This window comes from Corvus moneduloides, chromosome 2, assembly GCF_009650955.1.
Source record: "Corvus moneduloides isolate bCorMon1 chromosome 2, bCorMon1.pri, whole genome shotgun sequence".
Taxonomy (NCBI): domain Eukaryota; kingdom Metazoa; phylum Chordata; class Aves; order Passeriformes; family Corvidae; genus Corvus; species Corvus moneduloides.
Genome location: NC_045477.1, coordinates 88688379 through 88709294, shown reverse-complemented (window position 1 = coordinate 88709294; position 20916 = coordinate 88688379). Strand labels below are relative to the sequence as shown.

Sequence of the window (20916 nt, the reverse complement as noted above, 5' to 3'; positions counted from 1 at the left end):
ACAGGTGGATATTTTCTGAAGGAACTGAACAAAGCATCAGGGACAATTTTGAAGTCTTTCACCTCTACTGCAGGAATCAAATCTGTAAAATCTTGGAGGAAATGTCTTTGACTGGTCAGTCAGTCTGATAAAAAAATGTGTGGGCTTTTCCTCTGGGGGAAAAAAAAAAAAACAGCCAAAGAAAAAAAGAAAACCAAGCCAAACAACAAACTCACAAACCACAGCCCAACAGAGGAAGCCCGGCTATTTGCAAAGGGAGGCACAACGCAGCAGAACGCTGGGGGTTCTCATGCCGCCACTTGCTGCTTCTGCTGCTCTGAACCACTTGCAACAAGCCGGGTCTCCTGGGGCAGCCCTTTCAGAGGGGAGAGCACGGCGGTGTCACCGGTCCCGTGGGGACCGCGCCGGTGTATCCATAAGAAAATGACGTGATGCAGGATTACTCGGTTTGTATTTACACGCCGCACCGGGCGTTTTGCCTGCGACTTCCACAGCTGAAGCCGCACACGGCTCCAGGCGGGACACAGGTTTCACCCCGGCAGAGCGCTGGGTTCAGGAGCAGTCGTCACCTCCTCTGAGCCGCCCCCGCGGGACGGGCGTGGAGGAACCCTGGCCGGGGCCAGGGAGCGATGACGATCGCTGACAAACCGCACTTGGCCGCCTGCCCCCTGCCTTCTCCGCCCCGCGGCTGCGCTGCCTCCGGCGACAGCCCGCCCTCTGCCAGTCACCGCCCCGTCCAGGCGCCTCCGCGGGCCGGCGGCGATGGTTGGAGCAGGACGGAGCGCGGAAGGGGAAGGCGGGGGGAAATGTCGCGGTCGCTACGGGAGACGGGGGAAAACCGGAAGCCGGCGGGGTGGGGCGGCGAGGCGCTGGCGAGCCCTTCCCTGCTCCCAGCCTCTCCCCGCCGGGTGGCGGCGGCGGCAGCAGCAGCGCCATGGGGTGTTTCTTCTCCCGCCGCAGGAAGCTGGCCCTGGGTGGCCAGCAGCAGCAGCAGCAGCAGAAGCAGCCAGCGGGAGCTGGGCAGGACGCGGCGCCAGGCGAGCAGAAGGCGCCGCAGTACAGCTGGGACCTGCGAGCCAAGGTACCGCCCCGGCTGCTGCCGCCGGCCGCGGGCTGGGGCTGGGGCTGGGGCTGGGGCTGGGGCTGGGGCTGGGGCTGGGGCTGGAGCCGGAGCCGGAGCCGGAGCCGGAGCCGGAGCCGGAGAGTATCGCCTCTCTCGGTGGGCACCGCCTCGCCCTCTCCTGCCGCCCGGCGTTTGCGGCGGGGTGTGTGCTCCGGCAGGGAGCACGCCTTCCCGGTCCTGCTGTTACGGCTCGGTCCGCGCAGTTCAGTGCGTTTATTTGAACAATTAAAAAGTGTTTAGCCTAAGGATTTTACCAGGCAGTCTCAAATTGTGCAAGCGGAGAGGGCGGCGCGCTGGATGCCGCGGCTGCCGGCGGTGCGAGCATCGGTCCCCGGTGCGGGGCTGCTCCGGATGGGGGCTGGCGCTGCCTCCCGTGGGACAGGGGGCTGTGGGCACGCAGCTTGGCTTTGGCAGTCCCCACGGGTGTCTGCCTGCCTTCGGGATTCCTCATACAGCGCGAAGTGCCCCCGGTGCGTGCTTCACCCGAGCACACCGGGATTAAAGGCTGGGGAGCTGCTGGTGCCGGGGCGAGTCCCCGCGCCTGGCATTGCGGCGGAAGTACAGAACTCGTGCCGTGTGTCCTGACTGTCTGTATTGATTCCTCCTGCTAGGGTGTTTGCGCTATTGGTTTGTTTGGTTTTGTTTTTTTTTTTTTAAGCTAGAGGAAGTAGAACTAACTTATCAGCCCCTAAAATGACAGATGAAGACAAATCCTTCCCCATGCTGTTTCCAGAGCTCCTGGAGGCAGTCATGAAGACTCAAGTAGGAAAGCATTTAAATGCCAGATTAAATGTATTTCTTCCTAGCCTCATTTCAAGTTTCACTTCCTAAATATATCATGACATTATAGCCCTGCTAGGCCTCCCTTCCTTTCCTCTCCAGCTGCCTTCGGGTGGGGGAAGCAGAAACTGGGGCAGGCGATAAACTTAATTGATGCGGTTTCAACAAAATCCTCAAACCTTTAGGCCATATTTTACACATATGGAAAAGAAAATGTGTGAACTTATTTGAATGTTTAGCTTGCTTGTTTTTTAGAGTTGGCCAGGTGCTCTAGGGTGTCCCTTAAGTCTTCCAAGTAGATTAAGACAAGCTTAGATGGAGATGAGTTAGAGAGTGTGCGTGTGGCCTGGAGGAATCAGTTCCTTGAGGATAAAGATGAGCAATCTGTGTTGGGCTTGTTGCTTTGACTGGATAGTGGATATTTACAGAGCAGACAGAGAAGGGGAGGATAGCAGCCTGTCACTCGTATGGAGACTGTTCTTACTGGGGGAGGGGCTGTACTGAAGCCATATTTTAGAGTGTCAGAACAAAACTTAGTCTGTCTAAAAGTAAATTACTAAATCAACCTTTGGAATAATATTTTTTAATTTTAGAGCAAATTCACCAGCTAAAGGGCAACAGGTACGTGTAGCAGGTTGGGTTTGTAACCGGGCAGAAACACCAATTTAGTGTAGTGGTTTGGTCCAAATACTCATTACTGTTTATCTTCTGTGAGATAAGAATTAGGAGAAATGCAAAGCAGGCACCAAACTTGAAAGAATATAAAGAAGTTTATTAACAGCCCTAAAAGAGGGAAAAAATTATACCACACCTTCAGAACTCTCCTCCTCCCCCCCACCTTCCTCCCTTCTCCCACTGACAGTGTAAAAAGACAACCCTTGAGATGTTCAGTCTGTTTACCACTTCCATAATAACCTTGTTTAGTCCATTTAGAAAGAGAAGTCTCTTCTTGCTCATGCTATGAAGACATTATCACAACGAGACAGCCGCCCACTTCCAAATATTGTTCAGTCCATTTAGGAAGAGGAGTCTCTCTGCTCGCATGTGAGTCCCTTCCCCCGACTTGCAGCTTTTCCTGCAACTGCTTTCGAGGGTCCACTCTTGAAGTTTTTGGGGTACAATTTTAAGGTTGAGCCGTTCAGAAACAAAAGTTTTCTTCACCCATCTCTGGGAGCATTTCATCTCTAAGAACAGAGGCCTTCTCCTTCCCTGGGAGCAAAGGGTCTTCTTCATCTTCATCTTTAGGACTATCTCTGGGAATATCTCTAGGAACTGAGGTTTCTCCTTTCCCATTTGGAGCAAAAGTCCTCATCGCTTCCATCTCTCCCTGTCCAAACTCCTCATGAAATTACAGCTGCGTCAGCATCTGCCTATCTCAGCGCAGGTGCTTTTGCTTACGAGTTGAACACTCCACCCCCCCATATTTTCATGGAATTACAACGGGATACTCTGATATATCATAGCTTCACAACAGACTTTCAGCTTTAAGCATCTCCTCTTTCTCTTCCCTCAGGTTTTCAGCTCTTCACAGCACTAAAAGGGTTAATGTCACCTCGGCCTTGCAGCTGTGTTGCTTATCGCTGTTGGTCACCTGGCCTCTGCCGGACAGCGGTGCCGCTTTGCTGAAATCTTGGCTGCAGTGGAGGGGAGGGGGTTCCGAGCCGCTCCGGCTGCCCACAGCCCTGCTGAGGGGGTCATCCTGGAGCCGTGGCCTGGCCTGAGCAGGGCCTGGCCCGCTGGCCCCCGCTTGGGCCCCGCAGCCACCTGTCCCAGCACCGGAAACGAGAGAGAGCTTGGGGGAGAGTTTGCCTATTCTTAAGTGTGCATCACAGAGGTGGTCACAACTTTAAGTGGCTTAAAGAATTGTCCATATTCAAACTGGCCAGCTGATAGGTTCTGTCAGGTCCCAGAGGAAGCTGTAAGCACCCCTTAGCAAGGACATCCCTTCCGGGACTATGCTTGCTAATCTATGACAGTATAAGAATTTTTACCCCATCTACTTAGACACAGCTAACTTTGAAAACTCAAAGAAAGAAAGTCAGGATATAGAAAGACTTGATTCAGAGAATAGACAGCCTTGTTGCTAAGGAGATGATTGTTGTTAACTTGCTGGAAGTAGGCTCAAGCTAACATATGAAACTGTTACAGCACCGACAATCTACCTCTGTCGAGTAAAAAAAAAAGCTGTCAGGTATTACATGTAAAACTTCCTCTTTTTCTATAAAAGGCTCTTAGAAACCAGAAGAATCAGTGAATATGGGCTGTGCTAGTGAACTGTGTAAGCCATCAAATTAGCTGCTTCATTTTATACTGTACAGCCTAAGAATGGCTATTTAATGTTTAAGTCCACTTCTCTTGCTCTTTGCAGCCTTATTTTTCATTGAGATTTTTGGGTTTAAGATTAATACCTTAAACTAGGAAAGCACTGGAGTCACCTTATCTTAGGTGAAGGAGTACGGAGCACTTGGTGCACTAAGCTTGTTGACCCCAGTTTGTATTAAGTGATACCATGTCCGTGTTAATGTAGTAGCTTTAAATGTTGTCCTGTTGTCTGTTGCTTTCTCATTTCTGATGTGACACATATACTTATTTATTTCACAGTTTGTGTTTGTACACAAAGCTATATCGAGGTCAGTTGGAAAACTTGTGGCATCAAGACTCCTTTTTGTTCATCAAGTGCACTGAATTGTATTCTAAACCCTGAAAACCTCAACTCTGTCAACAGATGTGCTAAGTGGTCTTTTGATGTTTATTTCCACCATTTGGGGATGTGTTTCTGTTTTTAGGCTCTCCTACTCAGTGGTGCAGTTGTGGTTATATAGTGTAGTTTTGGAAGCAGGTTTGGAAATTATCTGTAGTTTTTGTAAACTATGCTCTGTATGTTCTTACAGGTGGGTATGTCTTGCTGCTCAGACACTCCAGCTGTCTTCCTTTAAACTAATGTCATTCTGACATGGCAAAAAAATGTAGGCACACTTGTGAGCATGTTTGTGTGATTAGGGATGTGTAGAGGAGTGACTGAACCTGGGGGTTTCCTCCAAAAAAACTATTTCTTCTGCTTCTGAAGGACATCATTGCTAGTTGAGCCTATTTTAATCATGTTCTGAAGGCAAAAGATGGTTACTATTCATACTGTCTGCTAGTGTAGCCCTAGACAAAGAGTAATATGATGATATTCCACTGACCATGTAACTCTTGTGTAATAGTCCCAAAAATGGACCATGTGGTAGAAAAATCTAAATAGAAAATACTATAAGGTGCTGGTAGTTTAATTGAAATTAAGGAAAGTATATGAATTTGAGCGGCCTTTTCAGATTTCTGTGTGACTTTAAGTGAGGACAGAAGTTTTAAGATATGCAAAATTTAATCAAATTTGGATAGCATTGTAAATCTGCTGGAGTCTCTAATGCTTACTGAGCCTTGGGTTCAGAGAACTGTATGAAGATTACTTATAGTGCAGTAGAAGAGCCAAAGAATCAGATTATCTTGAAAACAGAAGGGACAAGGATGAGTATTCAGTTTCTTGGTGCTCTGGGATTCTGAGTCCACAAGTATAAGTAGTGCACAGTTTATTCCAGAGTCTGTTATTACTGCATTGAATTCTGAGGACTTATGTCTCTTGATGGCTTTGGGCTGTCTTGCGAGTCTCCTTCTGACCAAGTGTGGGAGAGGAACTTGGTGGTGCTCAGCCCTTCTCAGCCTTCTTCAGCTAGCTTTCCACCTGGGTTGTTCTCCTTTCCCGTTGTGTGACTAACAGCAGTAACTGAATATGGGTATGTACAGACAAGAACTGGGCGTTTGTGTCTTGTGATGGCAGATACACTCATGACCTTCTCCACAGGAGAAGAAACACAAATAGCTGCATCATCTTTTTTGCTGTTGTCTCATGCTCAAAGAAGTAGGATTAGATTAATTATGATCACAGTGGCATTTAGAGCTTAGAGGAACTTTCCTTCCCAGATGTTTTTTTTACTTTTAGAAGGAACAAGTGAAGTTTTGTTTTATGTCAACTGACTTGCAATTTAACTGGTTTAGTTGATAGGGAACATGCAGCTGTCATTGTTACTGTGCTGTGTAGCTGTAGTTAAACAACTAAAAAAAACCAAGAGGTTTAACTTTTTGCCTAAATCATAGATAGTCCTTTGTTACTTACCTTACATTTGAGGATTCTTCGTGAATGGTCTGAGCTGACTCGGGTATCTTGAATTGTCTAGATCTTGTTTAGGTAGCCATTTTGTATTTTATTTTGGAATATTAATAAAATAACTTTTTTTTTCCCCTCTAAGCAATGAAATATTTTCTCCTTAAATCCAAGGTATCTCCCTTATGCTTCCCAGAGCACCAGAACTACTGCTATACTTCTCAGAATGTGGTGAGATCAACTGAGAAGCAGTCAGAAGGTTCATATTAAGCAGTATTGCCAGTTAGATCAAAGCCTGTAGTAGCTTCCTTTCTTCTTTCACTTTTTCTGTACGCAGTATTTGGCAGTGGTTTGTTATATGTGAATTACTGTTTTATGCTGTTTTGGGCATTATGGAAAAGTGTGAATATTACCAAGAAGGAAGGAAATGAGCATTCAGACTGTTGTATTGGCCACTTTTAAAGTCAGGGTGTGCAGGAGATGCTCCAAAATGAAAAACTGTTTGCTAGTAACAGAAACCTGCACTATTCTTTGCACTTTTTCTTGTTGTGCAAGAATCTTGAAATCTGCCAGTGGGTGAGAAACTTCAACAAGCAGTCTCCAGAGGATGTTGCAACTCATTACTTAAGGGCACCAAACCCCTGCAAGTATGAATATGCAGAAGTGTCTAGGCCTGGGAATGCACTTTTCTTTCTTATTTCCCTTATGTTAATTCCCCTGCTGACAAAAATAGTGCTTAAAGCTTCTTAAGTTGGTGTGCCTACCCTATAGGTGCAGCTTTTAATGTCACTGGGTCAGCAGCCAACTTTTGTATGTCATCAGCTGTATATAATTCATCTCCGAACTGCCATCAGTACTGACTTAGAAAGATAGGGGATGATTTTTTGAGAATTATATTTAAAAGAGAAGACCTTAGTGTAAGTGGTTTAGAAATACTTTACAAACTGCTCAGCAGCTTAGACACGGGTAGCTAGGGGAGAGCTGTAACCTGTTAAGAACAGCAGTACCTTCTCATATCTGTGGGGGCGTATCACTGTTGACTGAAACTCCTTCCCTGATGGACCCTGTGAAAAAGTCTTGCTAAGACATGAACTCATCCCAGAAAGAGTTCAAGATGTTGGGATCCTTTGTGATTCTAGGCACAGTTAACCACTAACAACTGTGACGGCCTAGTACTTCTAAGTCTTCTTCCAAACGGGAGCTGCCCAGTCTTGGTGCCAGTAAACTGGATAAGGGTGGCTGAAGAGATGTATGTCATGTGCAGCTTTCACATAGCCTCTGACCTTCTTGCAAGACAAGTGTTTGCAGGAAGGAAAGCTGCTTAACGCACCTTGCACTTGTAACAGGATGTCCTAGAGTTGTAAACAGCCATGAAAAACTTGTTTGCCCTCACTTCTCTCCTTCTTTTTGTTCTTTAAAATACTTGCTCCTTACAATTTGTCCTCTAGCCCTTTGTAACAGACTTCACACCATTGTAATTGCTGATAACCAAAGATTAAAATTCTGTGCCTGTTTTGAGAAGGAAGAATATTAGCCCTGTAAGCAGGGCTAACTTTTTCATCGTCACATCTGGTTATTTTAGGTCATTCTGTGGAGTAATCCCTGAACCTGTGCATAGCCACTTATGCTAGAAGGTTTCAAATCCTGAGCTGTGCCAATATCTATTAATGTATGACTCTCATCTACTCTAAGAACTCTTTACATTCAGCTGAAAATATTAAAAGTTACCTCTATGAATAGTCATCTTTTGAACTTATATCAGCCTGGGGGAAAAAAGACATTTAAAAAAATCTGTTAAGGGCTGGAGAGTAAAGTGTCTCTTTGAGTGAGATGGGTGGATTTGGACGAAGTTTTTTGAAACTTTATCCAAACACAAAGGACAAATATATGAGTTATCAAATAATTGAGTTTTGCTGACCTGCCACATGCTTAAGATTTTATAGCACCAGACGAATGGGCAGAGAAATGTACATAGCCCTGGTTATGGTCGTATGAGGCTGCAGATGTTACTTTCTTCTGTTTCTTTTGGCTTTCCTAGCCTCCTTTTTTTTCTTTGTTGCCAAGACAGAGCTTAAGAAGCAGTTGGTGTTGACTGTCAGGGGAAGGAAGGTGGTTGCAGTGATTTAATATATTAACCTGTTGATGATATGTGAAGATTTCAGAGATGGTGAACACAAATCAAGAAGGCCGATGGCATCCTGGCTTGTGTCAAAAATAGTGTGGCCAGCAGGACTAGGGCCATGGCCTGTACTTGGCATTGGTGAGGTTGCATCTCAGATCCTGTATTTAGTTCTGGATTCCTCACTTCAAGAAAGACACTGAAGTGCTGGAGTGTGTCCAGAGAAGGGCAGTGGAGCTGGTGAAGGGTCTGGAGCACAGGTCTGATGAGAAGCATCTGAGGGAGCTGGGGCTGTTTAGTTGGAAGAAAAGGAGGCTCAGGGGAGACCTTAGTGCTCTCTACAAGCACCTGAAAGGAGGCTGTAGGAGGTCAGAGTTGGTCTCTTCTCTCAAGCACCCAGTGACAGGACAAGATGAAAAGGCCTCAAGTTGCTCCAGGGGAGGCATAGATTGGACATTAAGAAAAATTTGTTCATGGAAAGAGTTGGAACAGGCATCCCAGGGAATTGGTTGAGTCACCATCCCTGGAGGTATTTAAAAAAGATGTGTAGATGTGGCAGTTGGGGCCATGGTTTAGTGGTGGACTTGGCAATGTTAGGTTAGTGGTTGTGCTTGATGGTCTTAGAGGTCTTTTCCAATTTAAACTATTCTATAATCCTGGGAGCATATGAGGAGCTGTTGGATGCTTCCTCAAAATCACAGTTCTGCCTTCATGCGTGTTTCTCTGGCAGGTTTCTTTTACCCAGGAGAAGTGAAATATTTCTATCTGCTATAGTCTCTTAGGTTACCCCTCCTCTCAGGGGCAGTAACCCAGGGTGGGGAGAGAGTATTAAATCTATTTCATGCAGTCCCTCCAGTCTGTACTGCATGTTAATCAATAAATACTCTTGGTCTTTAAAAGGATAACTGCAAAGCAAAATTAAGGGAAATGGGCAAACTCCATAGCATGGTCAACAAACTGAGAAGTAAAAGCTGTGTCAGGGCAGCAGTGTTAGTTCTGGAAAATAGGGAAATAAAGAAGAGCTTCTGAATCTGCTAATAAGGTGAATTTTTATCTTTAACTTGACTACTGTTCTTACTCAAAAACTCTCATTTGAGACTGTCTATAAGCTGTGAGTTTGCTGACTAACCAGTGTTTTTCACTTAGGCCTAAATAAAATTGCAATGTGAAGTTTCACACATCCCTACAAAGGCCGCTGTGTAGGATGAGCTAGTGCTGCTTCAGAGGCTTTGCAGAGCAGAGTAATTCAGTAGGATGTGCTTAGGTGCCAAGTTTCAAAAAAGCTGTAAGTTCTGGAAACACTGAATTTCTCATTCCTAAGAGAAGTAACTGTTCCTCTGTGCCTCTTTTGAAGGCAGGAAGTCTGTCTCCCATGGTTATTTAAAAAAAACAACACCCAACATACAAATATACACATACATAAATGTTCTAGGAGATGCCTGGGAGGAATATGTCCAAAAGCAGTTTCAATACTTACATTCTCAAGTAAGAGGGGATATGAGTGTAAATAACTTGCATATGGATCAAATATATAACATTACTTGAGACTAAAGACTTTGGAGAGTTTGAATCCAAAGCATGCTGTGTGACTGAGTCTCCATGCAGTGTCCCTTATCTTTTGAGTCTCACAATTTTATTTTTAACACTTCCAACTAACTTTCCTGGATATATACTAGTGGTACTACATATGATTGAGGAGAGAATTCTAGGAAACCATCTTCATTGTCTCAATTTGCAATTTATTTGGAAGATTATCGGTTGCAAAGCTCCTTTCCTGTCTGAAGGTCACATATGTTGCATAGAATGAAGTACATTTTATCAGTTGGTAGAGATTTTTAGCTTCCTTGGGCTGTTCCAGTCAAAAGCTACCAAAGCTGGTTTACTGAGTATCTGGTGCTAGCCCATTCTGGTTTATGCCTTTTGCTGGTCTCTAAATATCATGTCAATGTTTGACATGCTAGGGAGGAGAAGTTTCTTACAAATTGGGCTACACCAAAACTGATTATGGTACAGCAAATTTTAGGAGCTTCAGGCTGATAATCAAATAGCAGGTTTGTGAAGTGGTAGGCTCTTTCAGGTACTTGGACACTTCTAAGCGCTATTTTAATGAGCTTTCACAAGAGGGCAGAGTAGAATTTGCTCCAGGAATTGCAGTTGACTTGAGACTTAACTTAGATCTAGATATAAGCCAGCTCAGATTCTTTTGGTTTTAGGACAGCATGGGCTGTATTATTCATGCTTTCCACCTGTATTGTATTCATCCTAGGTGCTGTGTGGCTTTTGAGTTGTTGCTCCCTAAAGGAGAGTCCCAGTCCCACAGCCTCTCTCAGGTGTTCTGTGCCAGTGAGAGGGATGCTGGAGTGTGGAGGAGATCTGCAAACATGCCTCTTGTACCACCACTGCCAGTTTTTGCTTCTTTCACATAGCTAAAACAATCTCATATGTTTTTTTAGCACAAAAATCTTGTCATTGTTAGCACAAGATAATGCTGTGGCACAGATTAATGAGCTTTCTGTAGTTTGCAAACATAATAGAGAAGATACTGCTTGACTGCAACAAGGTTTCCTTGCAATGTGTTGAGGTGTGGTGAAATATGACCAAGAAAGCTACTAAAAAAGGAAATACTGTGTATCTCCAGCTTTATGAATCTGTAAGTATGTTGGACAATTTATTTATTACAGTTACGACTCTAATACCCAGAACCATCATCCTCGTTGAAACAGTTTAGAGTCCACAGATAAAACTAGCTCCCTTTGCCCCATTCCTTTATTAAAGGACAAACTGAGCTGTTGTGTTTTTTCCCCTGGAGCATCTCGTAAGTGTAGTTTCACTTCTTAGTTGTACCTCAGTACTGTGTATTCCAGTAGTTTAGCTAAAAGAGTTGCTTCTGATGTTTCATCACTCACTGAAGCCCCTTGTGGCAGTTTATCCTGTACAATTCAGTGGCACTTCAGTCAGTGCAAGTCAGTTGGCATATAGCGTTATAATATTCTCTGTATTTGAAGACTTTAACCTTCTTATTTTTTTTTATTCCTCCTTCAGATTGACCCCAAAGATTACACTTTTTCTGGACTTAAAGATGAAACTGTGGGTCGACTGCCTGGAAAAGTAGCAGGGCAACAATTTGTCATTCAGGACTGCGAGAACTGTAAAATCTACATATTTGACCATTCTGCTACAATCACTGTTGATGACTGTGTAAATTGCCAAATCTTTTTAGGACCGATAAAAGGCAGTGTGTTTTTCCGTGACTGCAAAGATTGTAAATGTGTGGTTGCCTGCCAACAGTTCCGCACGCGGGACTGCAGAAAGCTGGAGGTGTTCTTGTGCTGTGCCACCCAGCCCATTATAGAGTCCTCCACAGGTATGAAATTTGGATGTTTCCAGTACTATTATCCTGAGCTTGCTTTACAATTTAAAGATGCTGGTCTGAGTATCTTCAATAACACATGGAGCAACATCCATGACTTTACCCCTGGGTCTGGAGAAAATAACTGGGGCCTTTTGCCTGAAACTGCTGTAGTCCAAGATTATGTTCCTTTGCCCAGCTCTGAGGAGCTGAAAACCGTCAGGATTTCCACTGATGCTACAAAGAGCATAATACCAATAACTCGAGGGCAGAGACAGAAAAGCAGCGATGAATCGTGTTTGGCCGTGTTTTTTGCTGGTGACTACACAACTGCAAATGCCAGGAAGTTAATTGATGAGGTAAGCAACCTTTGTCTTCATTCAGGTTTTTCGATTCCTAATTAAATTTTCCTCTGGACAGCCTCTGGTGCTCCCTAGACGGGGAATATAGAGGCTCTGTTTGCCTACTGACCATACTGATCAACTGCACTGTTTAAAACCTTAAAGCAAGATAAGGACTGAATCTCATTTGATCAGTCAGTTGCTCTACAGCTGACATGCTGTGAGTGGCAAATCTATCTTCTAACAGTTCTGGTGTAGTTTTCCGTCATGGCACAGCAAAATGATGCTCTAAAGAACATGTGTAGTTGATTTGATGAACTTGGTCAAATACAGAGTAAGTGATTGACAGTGCTTGTGAAAGGGATGTAGCTGATTAACTTGTTAGCTTATTGCCCTGAAAGTGTCAGCTAACAAAAGTCTGTCCTGAAAGTTTTTCCAGTACTAACAGAGTCTAAAAAAAAAAGGGTGTTAAAATGCATCCCCTGTGTCATCCAGTGTTGTAACTTTTTTCTGAAAGGGGCAGTGAGTGTTTGTCACGGCTGGTCAGCTGTCTTCAATGACTTAAATAGCTTTTTTATTGGTCTTGGTTTTTTCTTTCTTTCTTTTTTGGTCTCTTCTTTTTTTTTTTTTTTTCCTGTGAGGCAGCAGCTTCCAAGCTTGGCTGAGTTTGTACTTTCCTGGGGCTAAAACCTGGGAGTAGCTGGCTGCTTTCACCATCCTGAAGTGCCAAGGATGTCACAGAGCAGAGCCAGTAACCATGGGCTACAGCATCTGACAGTGGTGTCTGCAAAAGCTGCTGATCACAGTGTTGTATGATCAACTAAACATCTGGTGGAGCTCTTTCCTTTGGGTTTTTATCTGCAAGGAAAGAAAGCTGTAGTGTGTCTCCTTGCCTTCCCACTGCCCAGTTGGACTTTTGTGGAGCTACTGAGTGAAGGGAGATAATGATACTTATGGGTTGGATTTTTTTCTGGCAAAGGAATAGCTACAGAAAAGAAGGTAATAGATGTGTTCTCCTCTGTTGGTAGTTATTTAGGTATTAGAGTTAAGAAGATGCTAAAAGACTAGTTAGTGAGTTTCTGTAGAAATCCAACTGCTCTGTAGATTAATGGATGTTTTGGAAGTAAAAATGTATTTGCTCCTTTCCCACATGCTTTTAGTTCCGTATTAGATGTGGAGTAAAAATGAGGGGGTGGGCTAGGATGTGTATATGTGTTTTCAAACATTGTTAACTATTGTTCCAAAACTGAAAACTTCAGCAGTGGATAGATGAGTGTTTGAGCTAATGCTTGACTGAACTATTGCAGACTAAAGAGAACTGACTGCTTGTTTCCAGATGCTGACTGCCTTTAACTCCCATTAGTTTCTGCTTGTGAGGGATTGTGGGGAAAAACACATAACCCTGGGCCCTAATATATAAAACAAAAATATTCACATTTATTCCTCTAGGTGCACTAGGGCAGCGGAGAAAATCTGGATGAGTGGAATGAAAATAAACAGAAGTGTAGAAAAAGCAAATGGTCTCTGAAAAGAGCAAAAAGGGTCCCTTTGCTCTGTAACTTAATGTGTGGGGGAAAAATGGGTCTATTACAGTGTAATCTGGATACTCAAGTTGAACTCTGCCTTAGAAGCATTTTTAACATGAATCCTTTCTCTGTTAACAGATGACAAGTAAAGGCTTTCAGCTGGTACAGACTAAAGAAGTCATAATGAAGGCAGAGGATGCTCACAGACTTTTCCAGCAGAGTGCATCAGAATTCACTTCACTGCTGGAAAAAGGTGAGTTTATGTTTTCTTTCTTCTCTTGATATAGAAGTCTGTCACTAGAGAGTTCTCGAGAAGAAAGAGGAATGAAGGAGAAATTTGTGTTTCAAGGGCATACTGTAAAACCTGTTGAGATGAATTTTGGAAGCCTCAGTGAGGCCCTAAACCAGCCAAAATTCCTGAAGGCATCAGAAATTAGTTATTTGACATGTATTTTGTGTCTCTGCTCCCCCTCTAGTGGTCCAACTGCATAGCTCAGGAGCAGTGGCACATGCAGACCTGCCCGGAATGGTCAAAAGCAGCTCATGCTTTTAGCCTATTTCGAACTTGTCAGCAATGCTGCTCAACCACTGAGCTGTTCAGCATTTCAGTATAAATATCTAAGCAAATCGGTATAGATGTACATAAAGCAGATAAGCATTTAAAATTCTTGTTTATAACTGGTGTACTGTCAGAGTATTTCTAAAGCCTTTCTATTGATATGACTGCAGTTGGGTTTTGTCTCTTCTTGCAGAAGTACTGACATCTTGTTATCTGTTACATGCTAAAGATCACTACACGCTCCCGAGCTTGGTAGCAACATGCAGGTTTATTCATGGTGACACGAGAGGTTTGTGATGTTCATTGCAAGAACAGGACAAAAGTCATTGCACTTACAAGATGATAGTCTAGTTTCTGGGCTATATTGCAGTCATATGGGAAGAAATACCATGTTCAGAATGAAACCAGAGAAAACAGATCTGCAAATAGAGGGTGAGAACAAGTCTAAAAATCAGGCAATTCGCTATCTTGGGACTGAGGCAAAAATGCCTGAATGACTCAGTCCCACTCCAGATGTCTGTGAAATGGCTCACTATTTGAGTGGTATAGTCTGACTCACTTCCATGAGGCCTTGCACTCCTTAGCATTTTTGTGCTATTGCTGCCTTTCGAGAAGTAAAACTGGAATCCTGCCCAAATCTCTGCCAAAAAAAAAAAAAAAAAAAAAAAAAAGCATGGAATTGCAGATAACACTGTACTTTTTTTTTTTTTTAACATTAAAGTGTTTTTAATTCTTTATCTGCTGTTATGGGGCTACTCAAGCAAAAAAATAAAATACTTCTTGCAAGCTTCACAATTCCCTATGGATTGAGAAATCTACTGTTTCAATGCAAAGCTTAAAAGTAGTATTGATTTTAGATTAAACTATTTTCCAGGTCCAGTGGTTGCTTTGGAGTTCAATGGAGATGGTGCTGTGGAACAATGTCGAAGCACTATAAATGAAGTTTTTAGTGGGACCAAGGTAAGCTGGAGTATTGCTTTATTCACCGAAAATACTACAGAATGTCTGAGCTATTTCATGGTCAAGATATAGTGTTGACGTAGTACACAATCTTTTTAGATTCACGGGTAGTAAAATTGGAATATCCTTTTGTTGTTATTTTGGTTTTTTGTCTTCAAAACCCAAATTACTTGTTAGTGACAAGAAAATTGTCCTAGGAAAGAGAGTTCTGAATCCCCATATCCACTGAAGAACACAAGATTTCCACTTAAAACTGTTATTTCACGTAATAGCCAAATCAAGTTCTATAAATATAGTACAAAAAAGTTCCACTTTGAGTCTTGGATTTAGTCACTTAGCTTTGTGGTGTCCTGTCTATTAAACCATGACAAAGATAATATGATGGGATTTCAACTTTTTTCTGTGTTTACTTTTGCTGTGTTGGACACCGCAGAATGCCTTCCTTCAAAGGCACTGCTCTTTTTTCTTCTGTCAGCTTGTTTCGCTTTAGCTTCCTTACACCACACCTCCTCTTTCCTTGCTGCTCCCCCTCTCTGAATGGCAATGGTTTTGAGAAAGTTTCTGGAAACATTCAGAGCACTCCTGGTAACAGGAAAGTGATAAACCCTTTGCTTTCAGGCAGCTGTTCAAAGAAGACTAGAATGTCTTTGAGACATAGCATCCATACAGCTCCTTGTAGTCTTCCAGTTCCTTTCAAAAGAGTTACTTGGAACTAGGCTGCCCGGTTTCTGGAAACCAGTCATCTTGTAAAAAGTCATAGCATTTAATTTTATGATTGAGGCTATTGCTTGCATGTTGAGATTGGTGAACAGCCACAATGCTCTCTGTTACACTCAACTGTTTGAGTATTGCCTGAAACAATTGTTGTTGATCTGCTGAAAGCTTTCAAAGGTGACTGTCCTAGAGCTTGGACTTTCACATACATTGATAAATTTTGAAAAATGCAAATGTAATTAGAGTTATTTTTTTAAAAATAGTCATCTGCTGGAGAAGCAACGAAGTTTTTTTGAGGGTAATATAGCACAAGGAAGTCTTTATTACAAACTCTCCCTTTCTGTTAAAGGAAAGTAGTAGTCTAAGGATTTTGTGTATTTATTTTTCCCCCACTCTCCTGGAGAGAGTTGACTTTACCAATCAAAATACATCTAGACACTAACTGAAGCTGTGACCCCTGAATAATGAAGCCCTAAACTCCTGATCCTGAAGGCAAGGGTTAATGCAGCTACCATGTGTGCTAGGAATGGGTGACGATAACAAATGGTGGGTGCATCAGGGCTGAGAGAATTCTAGGATTTGTTCTGTCATGCAGTGGGAACCAACAGAGTTGTCTCTCTTGAAATGCAAAACTGAAAATAAGCATTACTGATTCCAAATGAGCAAAGACTGGTTTAACTGATGCATAACTTCTCTTGTTTAACAAAACAGATTTTTGTATCAGAAAGCAAAGCATCAGCATCTCAAGATGTGGACAATTTCTACAACTTCGCTGACATGCAGATGGGAATGTGAAGTTTAGCGTGAAGGTGCTCACGTGCGGTTTGTCTCAGCACTTGGATGTCACTTGGCTTGAATATTGCAGTAGTTTTGTCATTTAGTTTTGTCTTTCTCATATATCCCTTTTATAAAGCCACTGGTGGTTTTAATACCATATTATCTGAACTGGAGTAAATGGCATAGCTCTCCATGTCCATTGTGTTTGAAACTTAAGTTTAACTTCAAAAAACAATTCAGCTTTTCTACTAACTTTTTTACAGTGATTTCTAAACAACTATCGGCACTTGAATGTTTCTTGACAACATCTAATGGTTATACATATCTTAGTGCAATGCTGATCCAAGTTTGATGCAGTAGTAATTGTTATCTATAACTCAGACACACTGTTTAGAAAGTGTATTTTTGTGAAACTTGACCTTCAAAACTTTCCCACATGCAAATTTGTCTTCACTGGGGGTTTAGGAAGGAAGCTGTAGTCATTGACTTTTTCTGAAAGCTTAGTCTGAAATGAATTGTCCTTGTAGAATGCTTTCAAAAGCAGTTTGTGACTTCGGCTTACTCTGCTTCAGCACGTTTTTTGAATAAAGTTGTTTGCAGCAGCATTTATGGTGAGAGTTGTCACAACAGCATTCTGGTCAGTGAGTACTTGCCAGGCTTTTCTGCTTTGAGGTGAATCCTGAGCATGAGTGCTCTGCTGAAGCTACTCTAAGGTCTGCTGAGGTTCTTTGGCAATACAGCTGCCTCTGGCATTCCCAGCTCACACATGGGATATACATGAGGTTTCTTTGCACGTGGAGCAATAAACCTCTGGCACATTGTTGTTTGCTAGAAGGGACATACAGTAGCCAGTAGTCAGAGAAGGACTTTGATGGCATTAAAAACCCCTTCTTCCTTGCTAGACCCCAGGAGAAGGCTTTTACATTCAGAAGTAGTACAGAAAGTGCTATGCACTACCATAGGATTTATTTTGTATTAATTTTAAAGACAGGCTGAAGAAGTGCTACCAGCATTTTGTGAGATGCATTTGAATGGTGTTCAGTAATAATGCTTATTGCTAAATAGTCCATATTAGAATGCCAGTCTATATGGGTATTAAATACATGATTTGATTTATTTTTGCATATTACATCCTTACTGATTTTTCTACATGAACTTAAAGCTTATGTCTTGGTTTACAAGCCCTCTGTAATACTTGAACCAACTGTGCGTGCAGACACACAAAACCAAATTTAGTAATTAAAACAGTGGCTTGCCAGTTTGCATAGCCTTTACAATTCATTGAATGGATTGGGGCTGTGTTGAGGTGCTAAAGCAATTTCCTCATTATGGTCATCTGTCAAAAGGGAAATCTTAACTGAAAATGAGTCTTGACTCATCAGTTTCACAGCTCTGGAGCTCCACAGTGGGTGGCTAAAAACGCATCTCTAATTTTTTTGAATTAGCACATGAAAGAATCTGTTCTTCTGAAATTCATAATTCTGTAATGCCCAAGAGAGGTTGTGAACTGTCATTTTGTTGCTACTGGGCAAATGCTTGCCATTAGTTTAAACTAGAGAATATGTCCTTAGGACCTCTTGTTACAGTTATGCATAGATTAAATAAGGAAGAATATCTCCTGAATAAACCATTGGTGTACTGAAGGTAAGATAATTGCCTTAATCTGAAGATAATCTGAAATGTTTTTATTTGACAAAGTGAAAGAAAATCAAGCCACCACCAGAATCCAACTGCTAGCAGAAATTACCACTTACCTGCACTTAGCCAGCGAGGATTTTTTTTTTTTTAATAAGTGTGAGGTGAGGCTGTGAAAAGAGTTAGAAATTTTACCTTGCTCTCCAAAGTACTAGCACAACTCATCAGTCAACATGTACAGGAATTAATCTAGACATGTACAGTAAATGTATTATTTTGATATGGGACAGTACATTGAAATTGTATAATGTACTTCAGAGCTGTCCATGTGTGATTTATATCAGCAGTGCATATACTGGACCACCTTGGTCTCTAAACTTTTACATACAATATTTCCAAAGTTACCTGCTGACACACGATTATGTGTATGTTTATAGCTTATTTTTTGTATCATCAACCTGCTCTGGAAACAAAGTGCTAAATGGGCTTTTGTGACTACTTTTGCTGGAGGACAGGATGATTAATTGAAAATTAATCTAGGCTTGAAACAGTGGAATAACTTTTCTACATGCTGGGAAGAGCAGTGTTGCTTCTTTTTTTTTTTAACATGGACAGTCTGTTTACCGACATCAAGAACTTTTAATAAAAAATCCCTAAATAATGAAGGAGTTTCTTAATCCAATTATTTATCTTTTGATTTCCATTTCTTGCTAACAGGTGTTAAAAACACTTCTAGCTTGAGTCAGGAATCCTTTGCATTACAGAATGGTACGTGTTTCATGTATTCTTTGTACATTTGTTGTGTAGCTTTTAATGTAATTTGTATTACACTGTGAATGTGATTCATAATAAACATTTGAAGTATTTAAACTCTGGATTCTGAAGACTTTTTAAACTTACAGTATATTGAAAAACATAATTACATTATATTAGGTATAAAAACTGATTTCCATGTTTAAACAGGGATAGATCTTGAAATAGATACTCATAGCTCATCAAAAATAAGCATTAACTCTCTAGTCATTCATCCTCTGAAAAAGGTGGTATTTTTTGACAGCAGGGATTTTTCCTCAATCAGATTGTGGTGGTTATAGTAGTAAAATTGTTAGTTTAGAAAGAAGGTCCATGTAATATCTGAAAACCAGTAAAAACCTCCTGAAAATAGGTAAACATTTAGTAAGTCTCCAAACATGGCTTTAAAGTGGTCAGAATTGTGACTCTTCCAAGTAGAGATGGTCTAGGGTAACTCTCACTAAGCATAAATGCTTGGAAAGAACATAAAGTACTGTATCAATATAATTGTCTTTTGAATATATTGAGTAAAATTGTGAAGCTTTAAAGTATCAAAGCTTTTGGTTTACCCTTAGCTATTATTGTACAATTATACGGTTTAAAAACCATCTTGTTACCCCAGCTGGATTTAAGTTGCCTAATAATCTTTTTTTATGTAGTGTCTAAGTCATAGCAAAGCCGCCCTTAAGTATTTTCACCATTTTTACCAATCACATCCTCAAATACTAACATGAAGAAGTATCTGTGCCCCAGTTGCTAGAAGATCACCCCCTTTCTTTTGTCATATCTACTATACATGCATTTTTTGCATGACTTTAATCCACATACCAGGCTGCACTTACAAAACTTGGATTTTTTTCAATCCATAAAGCAGCCTTACCCTTTTATTACAAAATATGTGCTTAAGTAATTCTGACTAATAAGGGGGGAAAAAGTTTTACTGACTTAGGCATGAGTAAGAACTCTGTAGCTGAATATTTTCTTACTTAAATGCTGGCTTTTAAGTATTTAGGCTTTATTCATACAAAATTCAGTATTCTGCACAAATTTAAATCAGCAATCATAATAATATCTTCTAAAATATATTGATTTCACAGGCTAATTTTCCTAAAAATTTAATGCAGGACATAGTGAAATGAATCTTTCAATACCTAGGAGTAGTCCAGTTGCTTAGCTGATTAGCTCCTAAACTCTACATCTTTTGCTATCAAGTTCCTTGTTGATTCATTGGGACCTTTGTGCCATTTCCTTTTTGAATTACTGAGTAAGCCTTCTGAATCCAGAAGGGTGATATAGGTTTTTGGAGGTCTGCAGGAACAGCTCTTCTAAGGCATGTTTAAACTTAATCTAAAACATGTAAATTCTAGTCCAACAGTTTCAAAAGCTATGAATAAGTGCCGATTGTAAGTATTGTCTCTAGCATCTGTGGATTTGAGTGGGATGGTGCAACTGGCTGTAGCACTTCCTGAAGTTGCGTGTTGTAGTACTGCATTTTGCTGCAGTGTATGTTGGAAGGCAGCTAGCTCTGGGAATCTACCCCATTCCCTGGGCACTGATTGTAGAGCTTGCAGGGTGAGCTATAGTAATTTGCTGAGGACAATTTCTGAAAAATAATAATTTGCTGTTTTGCCAGCCTGGAGGTTTTTCTTTAAAGCTATCTAGTCTGAACTCTGTCTCTCAACACAACCATCTACATATGGCAAAACTTTGCAAACATCAAAAGTGGTAGAAGTAGAATGTGCAGGAGAATTAACTGAAAGCTTGGGAGTCATGGAGCGTTAACAGTCCAGACATTAATATCTTGGTGTCCAGTTGGATAGAAAAATGCTTTTTACTGTTTTCATCTCTTCAGAATGCCTGGTTGCCATAAGACTGTTGCTGGTAATGTTTGTGGTCACAGAACCTTCCTGATGCGCATGTAGTCATTGCTGCTTCTGAGTAAGAGAAAAGAAAAGGAGGGGGAAGTGAGAGGAGCTTTTAAGAAAGCTCTGAAGTTTTTTCTGAGTACATAAAGAAAAATGTGCAACTGCTCATTCCTTTTTCTTTTTTTTTTTTTTAATGCATCTAGTGAGAATCCCCAGCTATGTACAATTTCATGGC

The 20916-nt window shown here is 41.7% G+C and overlaps 1 protein-coding gene across 1 annotated transcript; it reads left to right on the top strand.

Moving 5' to 3' along the window:
• The first annotated feature begins 843 nt into the window (after nucleotides 1-843).
• On the top strand, nucleotides 844-18899 carry RP2 (RP2 activator of ARL3 GTPase). The gene is made up of 5 exons (XM_032100253.1): nucleotides 844-1081; nucleotides 11206-11871; nucleotides 13518-13632; nucleotides 14813-14898; nucleotides 16324-18899. Exons 1-5 carry the CDS (start codon nucleotides 935-937, stop codon nucleotides 16405-16407), a joined length of 1098 nt encoding a protein of 365 aa, XP_031956144.1. The 5' UTR covers nucleotides 844-934; the 3' UTR covers nucleotides 16408-18899.
• Nucleotides 18900-20916: the final 2017 nt, after the last annotated feature.

Bases quoted from the DNA above. Each gene is read 5' to 3' on its own strand.
- RP2 (XM_032100253.1), top strand. From the start codon at position 935: ATGGGGTGTTTCTTCTCCCGCCGCAGGAAGCTGGCCCTGGGTGGCCAG. The intron at 1,082-11,205 runs GTACCGCCCCGG...TTCCTCCTTCAG, and splicing joins GCTGGGACCTGCGAGCCAAG to ATTGACCCCAAAGATTACAC. The intron at 13,633-14,812 runs GTGAGTTTATGT...ACTATTTTCCAG, and splicing joins CACTTCACTGCTGGAAAAAG to GTCCAGTGGTTGCTTTGGAG.